General features: G+C 47.1%; 1 protein-coding gene across 1 annotated transcript; it reads left to right on the top strand.

Moving 5' to 3' along the window:
- Positions 1–7,862: 7,862 nt before the first annotated feature.
- Positions 7,863–8,240, top strand: LOC138349920 (EMI domain-containing protein 1-like). Its single transcript, XM_069299911.1, has one exon. The coding sequence runs from the start codon at positions 7,863–7,865 to the stop codon at positions 8,238–8,240; it is 378 nt and encodes a 125-aa protein (XP_069156012.1).
- The last annotated feature ends 982 nt before the right edge of the window (positions 8,241–9,222 follow it).

Consider the following 9,222-nt stretch of genomic DNA (forward strand, 5'->3'; position numbering starts at 1 on the left):
AGGAAAATTTTCAATTACTCGTTTTCCCATATATCAAATATTCCATTAATTTGATCCATTCTTTCAGGGGAATAAACCCACTATTACCCACAGGGAAGGAAAAGGTATATCGCGCGATTCTTTTGACCTTTGACCCCTAATCTTATTTATGTATAGTGTGTGTGTGTGTGTGTGTGTGTGTGTGTGTGTGTGTGTGTGTGTGTGTGTGTGTGTGTGTGTGTGTGTGTGTGTGTGTGTGTCTACCCATCTGGTCTTGCGGGGATCGTGCTTAAGCTCTTGGTTTAGGATTATGGAGCTCTATCGTGTTCATAGCTGAATCCATGAATAGAGTCTCATTTCTTTCACTCCATACGCTTCTCATAAATCACGGGCTCGCCATAGCCCGTGCTACTTGGAACTTTTTGTTCCAAGTAGCGAATCTTAAACAACAGCAACAACGTTCAGATTATTGAAATTACTTGTGTGTTCATCGGTGTTCACTGCTACTGGTCTGTTCACTATTACCAAGTGTTCACTCGCTGCGGGCCTTCCCAGGTGTTCCCTTGTTCTAGTGAACATCAGGTGGCCGTTTGTCCTTGTATAAGAACATAAGAATCTATATATCTGAAATAAAATGTCTGTTTGTTCGAGCTTGGAAACCTAATTCTCAGAACTGGACTTCGGTAAATTATGCAGGAATATCGGTAATTTTATCGGCAGTGTTATGAGGGGGGGGGGGTTATATAGCCACCAAGCGATATATCCTCCACCACACGATATATCCTCCACCACACAATATATCCTCCACCCCACAATATATCCTCCACCACACAATATATCCTCCACCCCACAATATATCCTCCACCACACAATATATTTCCTCATCTCTCCCGAGACTTTCCCCATTACAACTGAGCCAGAGTGTTACATAAAGAATTTTTTTTACCTTAAATATCTATCCAAATTAGAACAAGTCAAATTACCAACCATGACACGTTGCTTTTAATAATTTCACGTACAAGGCAACGAAATGATTAAGCAACGCGTCCTGCAAGCAAGCAAAACGGTGTCATTTATACAATTATTTGCACCTTGAAAATATTAACATATATAAGTAGTTATAGTGTAAAGTGTGACACTTGTTGTTCAGTTTTTATTATTATTATTATTATTATTATTATTATTATTATTATTATTATTATTATTATTATTATTATTATTATTATTATTATTATTATTATCTACCACAGACGTGGCCACACATTTACAATGCTAACCAGCATATATACATTTCCTTCTGTCCTCCATGGACAGGGTTAGAGATGTGTTAAACATATAGTTCAAGGGTTTATTGAACAATCAACCACAGAAGGTGATTCGGTACTTTTAAAATGCTAAGCTAACCTCGAACACTTTATGTCGGGCATACGTAAATCTGTGTATCTATGTATTTACGTATGTATTGTTCAGTGGTTGGTTTAGAGTTTCTAAGTGTGAGGGGGAGGGGGGGGGGCTAAATGACTTGTATAGGCAGCTTCCCGAGAGGATTCGATTGCTGTAAGTTCGAACCTACTGCATGGCTCCAGTGTATCTTCTCTCTGTAGACAATCTTATGTGATTAGACCTTAGCTGTAAGGCAGTAATGACAGGATGTATGCAATCATATAAATTAATATTTAACTAAAATACTGCAGCTGTATAATAATACAACCTGTCTTCTTACAAAGAACATCGCTTTTCCATCGTATGCGTTACACAAGGCTCCAAAAAAATTGTACTAGAAAATGGAAGCGGCTGGCGAAAGTGACGTACTGTCCCGTTTTCTGTTTTGGGTTCTCTGGTAGGTTAGGATTAAGGCACTTTAAATTGACCGTTTTCTTGACGTTGAGAAAGCTTAGGAGGACGGACTGAATAATAATAATAATAATAAGCTTAGGAATATTTAAGTCTGGTGTTTAGCTTAATATTTTTGGCTGATTCTAGAAAGTGAATAGTACCAAATTGTACTATCTAATTGCCCATTACGTCAATATATGTAAGATTGTCTACATAGTTACAAAAAAGTACTATATAAAGCTCGAGGATGGGTTGAGTACTTGTGCATTATATAAAACAACTTACAATTACTAATTACTAAAAACTAATTACAGGCAGCGTGTCTTGACACTTTAAAGTGATGAATGAAATGAAATGAGTTGTAAAGTTGTGGAGACTGAATGTTGTGTTGTGGAGGAGCACCAGTTGACAACAGCGCGCCAAACAAGGACAGTCGGAACACGTGTCATTGTTTACAAACACCGCGTGTATTTAAAGAGCTGACCAACACCCATAGGTAAACTACTTACAATCTCAAGTATGTAAAAAACCCAATATATGTATATACACGGAACTACCTTCTTAAGCTATACATATATTTTATATTAAAATATATATATATTTAGATTTTTAAAGCCAACGGGAATCATTAAGGTCTGGCGGCTTTCACCCGCCAGACGTAAGATATTAACCAAAATGCTTTCTTAAGGCCAGCAGGAGCTGATAAAGTAGCAGTCACACACACACACACACACACACATACACACACACACACACACACACACACACACACACACACACACACACACACTCACACACACACACACACACACACACACACACACACACACACACACACACACACACACACACACTCAGGAATCTGTACACCTGTTGATGACGGTTGAGAGGCGGGACCAAAGAGCCAGAGCTCAACCCCCGCAAACACAACTAGGTGAGTATACACACACACACACACACACACCAGACTAGTTCCCGAACTGAGGGGTATGAGCTACGTGGAGAGACTACGGGAATTAAACCTCACGTCAGTGGGAGACAGAAGAGTTAGAGGGGACATGATCACCACATACAAGATTCTCAGAGGAATTGATAGGGTAGATAAAGACAGGCAATTTACCACAAGGGGCACACACACTAGGGGACACAGTTGGAAATTGAGTGCTTAATTGAGCCATAGAGACGTTAGAAAGAATTTTTTCCTTGCCAGAGTATTAGACAAATAGAATGCATTAGAAAGTGATGTGGTGGAGGCAGACTCCATTCACAGCTTCAAGTGTAGATATGATAGAGCCCAGTAGGCTCAGGAACCTGTACACCTGTTGATTGACAGTTGAGAGGCGGAATCAAAGAGCCAGAGTTCAACCCCTGCAAGAACAATTAGGTGAGTACACACACACACACACACACACTTTATTTTAAAGTTCAGAGTTACGGTGAGAAAATTCAGAGGCATGCCACTAGACTAGTCCCAGAACTATGAGGCATGAGTTATGAGGAAAGGCTGCGTGAACTGCACCTCACGTCGCTGATAGGACAGAAGAGCTCGGAGAGACATGATTACCACATACAAAATTCTCAGGGTAGACAAGGATGAATTATTTAACACGGGTGGTACACGTACAAGGAGACAGAGGTGGAAGCTACCCAAATGAGCCACAGAAACATTAGAAAGAAATTTTCCGCTTGCGTTGAAGAGGCATAGTTCTCAATGCGTGCTTTCTTTTCATTTCTGCGTTGAAAGGCATTATTCCTAATTACCGTGTATGCTGCACCAGCCCTGCCATTGACAGGATTAGATGACCCGTCAGTGTAGATTTGATCTAGTTCATCTCCGGCTTCTTTATAAATTTCCTCGAGATACTTGTGCCTCATTTCTTGTGGTATCATGTTGGACTATTTTGTTGTCATTTCATTGATGATGATCTTGCACGAGTCATCCTCCCAGGGAGGTAACCTCTCTACAGGCAGGAGCTCACGGGCTTGCTCAAGCAGGGGAAGCTCTTCAAGGTAGCAGTCTGATCTGTGATGAGATTTTTTGCTTCTCCTGTTTCCTCCTGTAAGCAACACAGAACTCAGTTTTTTCTTGGCAATATCATTGTAATGAGGATCTCTGGCTATCTTAATTGCAAGCTTAGCATTCAGTTCCTTAATCCTGCTTTTAACACTGGGAAGGGACAACTCCTCTCGTATATTAAACGATTTGGCAGTTCTTGGAACTCCAAAAATGATTGTCATGGCTTCATTCTGTATGCTTTCGAGCCGTTTCATATCGCTTTGGGAGTAGGTGCATAAGACTGGTGCGGCATAGTCCATGACGAAGCGCACATAGGCTGTGTACATCATTTTAAGCACGGCAATAGAGGCTCCATGTCGGTGACAGAGTAGTTAGTAAATGGAATGCATTAGGCTGACTCCATACACAATTCCAAATGTATATATGATAAGAGCCCAGTAGGCTCAGGAATCTGCACACCAGAACACTGACAGTTGAGAGGCAGGATCAAAGAGCCGAAGCTCAACCCCCGCAAGCACAACTAGATGAGTACACACACACACACACACACACACACACACACACACACACACACACACACACACACACACACACACACACACACACACACACACACACGCGCGCGCACACACACACACACACACACACACACACACACACACACACACACACACACACACACACACACACACACACACACACACACACACACACACACACACTGACTGCGAGCTACAGCCCAAAAAAACACACAATTAGCATCGGAAAGGGTTTTCAATCCTTTATTTATGACATCTCAGGGCAGCTTCGTTATACTCGAGCTAAGTTTGCGTCAATCTGTCGATATAACGAGGCCATTCGAGTTAGTTACGAGGGGTTCAGTAGTGAGTTTGCGTCCAATTAGAACTGTGATCACCCAGCCAGAGGGCGAGGGTTGAGTAAATTGACAGGCCGCAAACTACAGCCCAGTAGGGTCTAAAACCTGTACACAGCATGAGCATTATCACGTCACAGTGACGTCACACACCACGCGAACCCCCAATTGTAAAACATTTTGGTTCTCGGTTTAGCGATGACGTCGAGGGGTGCATACTTTTCTCAGGTTTTAGACCCGACTCTTGCGATCAACGGTAAAGAGGAGATTCTATGTACACCTGTTCACTTCAGACACAACTGTTCACCTGTTCACTTCAGACACAACTGTACACCTGTTCACTCCAGCCACAACTGTACACCTGTTCACTCCAGCCACAACTGTACACCTGTTCACTTCAGACACAACTGTACACCTGTTCACTCCAGCCACAACTGTACACCTGTTCACTCCAGCCACAACTGTTCACCTGTTCACTTCAGACACAACTGTACACCTGTTCACTCCAGCCACAACTGTACACCTGTTCACTCCAGCCACAACTGTACACCTGTTCACTCCAGCCACAACTGTACACCTGTTCACTCCAGCCACAACTGTACACCTGTTCACTCCAGCCACAACTGTACACCTGTTCACTCCAGCCACAACTGTTCACCTGTTCACTCCAACCATAACTGTACACCTGTTCACTCCAGCCACATTTGTACACCTGTTCACTCCAGCCACATTTGTACACCTGTTCACTCCAGCCACATTTGTACACCTGTTCACTCCAGCCACAACTGTACACCTGTTCACTCCAGCCACAACTGTACACCTGTTCACTCCAGCCATAACTGTACACCTGTTCACTCCAGCCATAACTGTATACCTGATCACTCCAGCCACAACTGTACACCTGTTCACTCCAGCCACATCTGTACACCTGTTCACTCCAGCCATAACTGTACACCTGTTCACTCCAGCCACAACTGTTCACCTGTCCACTCCAGCCACAACTGTACACCTGTTCACTCCAGCCACAACTGTACACCTGTTCACTTCAGACACAACTGTACACCTGTTCACTCCAGCCACAACTGTACACCTGTTCACTCCAGCCACAACTGTACACCTGTTCACTCCAGCCACAACTGTACACCTGTTCACTCCAGCCACAACTGTACACCTGTTCACTCCAGCCATAACTGTACACCTGTTCACTCCAGCCACAACTGTTCACCTGTTCACTCCAGCCACAACTGTACACCTGTTCACTCCAGCCACAACTGTTCACCTGTTCACTCCAGCCACAACTGTACACCTGTTCACTCCAGCCATAACTGTACACCTGTTCACTCCAGCCACAACTGTACACCTGTTCACTCCAGCCACAACTGTTCACCTGTTCACTCCAGCCACAACTGTTCACCTGTTCACTCCAGCCACAACTGTTACCTGTTCACTCCAGCCACAACTGTTCACCTGTTCACTCCAGCCACAACTGTACACCTGTTCACTCCAGCCACAACTGTTCACCTGTTCACTCCAGCCACAACTGTTCACCTGTTCACTCCAGCCACAACTGTTCACCTGTTCACTCCAGCCACAACTGTTCACCTGTTCACTCCAGCCACAACTGTACACCTGTTCACTCCAGCCACAACTGTACACCTGTTCACTCCAGCCACAACTGTACACCTGTCCAGCCACAACTGTACACCTGTTCACTCCAGCCACAACTGTTCACCTGTCCAGCCACAACTGTTCACCTGTCCAGCCACAACTGTTCACCTGTCCAGCCACAACTGTTCACCTGTTCACCCACAACTGTTCACCTGTCCAGCCACAACTGTTCACCTGTTCACTCCAGCCACAACTGTTCACCTGTCCAGCCACAACTGTTCACCTGTCCAGCCACAACTGTTCACCTGTCCAGCCACAACTGTTCACCTGTTCACCCACAACTGTTCACCTGTCCAGCCACAACTGTACACCTGTTCACTCCAGCCACAACTGTTCACCTGTCCAGCCACAACTGTTCACCTGTCCAGCCACAACTGTTCACCTGTCCAGCCACAACTGTTCACCTGTTCACCCACAACTGTTCACCTGTCCAGCCACAACTGTTCACCTGTCCAGCCACAACTGTTCACCTGTCCAGCCACAACTGTTCACCTGTCCAGCCACAACTGTTCACCTGTCCAGCCACAACTGTTCACCTGTTCACCCACAACTGTTCACCTGTTCACCCACAACTGTTCACCTGTCCAGCCACAACTGTACACCTGTTCACTCCAGCCACAACTGTTCACCTGTCCAGCCACAACTGTTCACCTGTCCAGCCACAACTGTTCACCTGTCCAGCCACAACTGTTCACCTGTTCACCCACAACTGTTCACCTGTCCAGCCACAACTGTACACCTGTTCACTCCAGCCACAACTGTACACCTGTTCAGCCACAACGGTAATGAACAGCATAACTCTCCAACAAATAAGGCTTCCCAATAAGTCTAAATCAAAACTATACAGTCAATAATTACAACAATTAGTATTATGCTGTTATTAAGACTTTCTCTTATGTAAATAATAAACATACTTTTAAACAAATGAGAAACGGGCCGCTGAACTCAGGGGATACGAACCCTGTTATAGAGGGGTGTCGGCAGCGTTACCACAGAGGCGGGGCCCCAGAGACCACGCCCAACCCCATATGCACCGACAACCTCCACTCACTATTCACCACTAAGTTATTACACCACTTTAATTAAAATTTAATTGCTTGACATAGAGTTAATTGTATGCATTAGTGTACCACTGTGAAGGTTGGTAGTGTGTTGTGAGTGGCTGGGTGGGCCATGGCCACCTCCAGGGGCCATGGCCACCCCCTTAGTCCAGGGGCCATGGCCACCCCCTTAGTCCAGGGGCCATGGCCACCCCCTTAGTCCAGGGGCCATATGGCCACCTCTCAGTCCAGGGGCCATGGCCACCCCCCTTAGTCCAGCGGCCATGGCCATCCCCCTTAGTCCTAGAGCCATATGGCCACCCCTTAGTCCAGGGGCTATGGCCGTCCCCCTTAGTCCTGGGGCCATGGCCATCCCATTAGTCAAGGGGGTCATATGGTCATCCCCTTAGTCTAGGGGTCATATGGCCACCCCCTTAGTCCAGGGGCCATGGCCACCCACTCAGTCCAGGGGCCATATGGCCACCCCCTCAGTCCAGGGGCCATGGCCACCCCCTTAGTCCATGGGCCATATGGCCACCCCCTTAGTCCAGGGGGGGCATATGGCCACCCTCTTAATCCAGGGGCCATATGGCCACCCCCTCAGTCCAGGGCCCATATGGCCACCCCTCAGTCCAGGAGACATATGGCCATCCTCTTAGTCCAGGAGCCATATGGCCACCCCCTTAGTCCAGGGGCCATGGCCACCCCCTTAGTCCATGGGCCATATGGCCACCCCCTTAGTCCAGGGGCCATGGCCACCCCCTGGTCCAGGGGGCCATATGGCCACCCGCTTAGTCCAGGGGCCATGGCCACCCCCTTAGTCTAGGGGCCATGGCCACCCCCTTGCTTCAGGGGCCATGGCCACCCCCTTAGTCCAGGGGCCATGGCCACCCCCTTAGTCCAGGGGCCATGGCCACCCCCTTAGTCCAGGGGCCATGGCCACCCCCTTAGTCCAGGGGCCATGGCCACCCCCCTTGGTTCAGGGGGGCCATATGGCCACCCACTTAGTTCAGGGGCCATATGGCCACCACCTCAGCCCAGAGAGTCATACACCCAATCCCCCCCCCCACTGGTGTACACAGACATACACCCAAGTCCCCCCCCCCTGGTGTACACAGACATACACCCAAGTCCCCCCCCCCCCTGGTGTACACAATCATACACCAAGTCCCCCCCCCTGGTGTACACAGTCATACACCCAAGTTCCCCCCCCCTGGTGTACACATAAACCCAAGTCCCCCCCTAGTATAAACATTCATACACCCGACGCCCCCCCCCCCCTTTGTATACACACGTGACCGGGCAGCCAGGGCCCGTTAGACAACCGCCCCATCCTATTTAATTACCCAGTACGCTAATTAGAATATATAGGCTCTTTTTGTCGGATTTTCCCCCCCTGTTGCATAGGTTGGAAGAGCGATACGACCATCACTGAAGCGTTATGGCTGCGCCCCGATCAGGGTACTGCAATTATCCGGGTATGTGGCTCACGATACTTAAATAACGACAAGATCCGGTTAAGGTTATAGATTGGGAGGATTAGGGGTTGGGATCCAGCTCCTGGGCTCCAAAACCCATCCTCTTCCCCTAATACTGTTTCGCCCGGCCAGAAACGGACGAACCCAATCAACCCACCTCACCTATTTAGAGGCAAATGCAGTTGAATTTGCACCAATGCTCTTTGCATTCTTAATCATTCCGTAAGAAATGCGACGTATTAGGTGAGAGGGAGAGGTTCGGGGACACTTGGGCGTTGAAGGATAGGAGCTGTCGGGTCATTAGCGAGGACTATTGGTCGCTGTCAGCTC

This window comes from Procambarus clarkii, chromosome 43 (genome assembly GCF_040958095.1).
Source record: "Procambarus clarkii isolate CNS0578487 chromosome 43, FALCON_Pclarkii_2.0, whole genome shotgun sequence".
NCBI classification, from domain to species: domain Eukaryota; kingdom Metazoa; phylum Arthropoda; class Malacostraca; order Decapoda; family Cambaridae; genus Procambarus; species Procambarus clarkii.

Excerpts from the sequence above, each read along its gene's own strand:
- LOC138349920 (XM_069299911.1), top strand. The coding sequence starts at position 7,863 with ATGGCCACCCACTCAGTCCAGGGGCCATATGGCCACCCCCTCAGTCCA.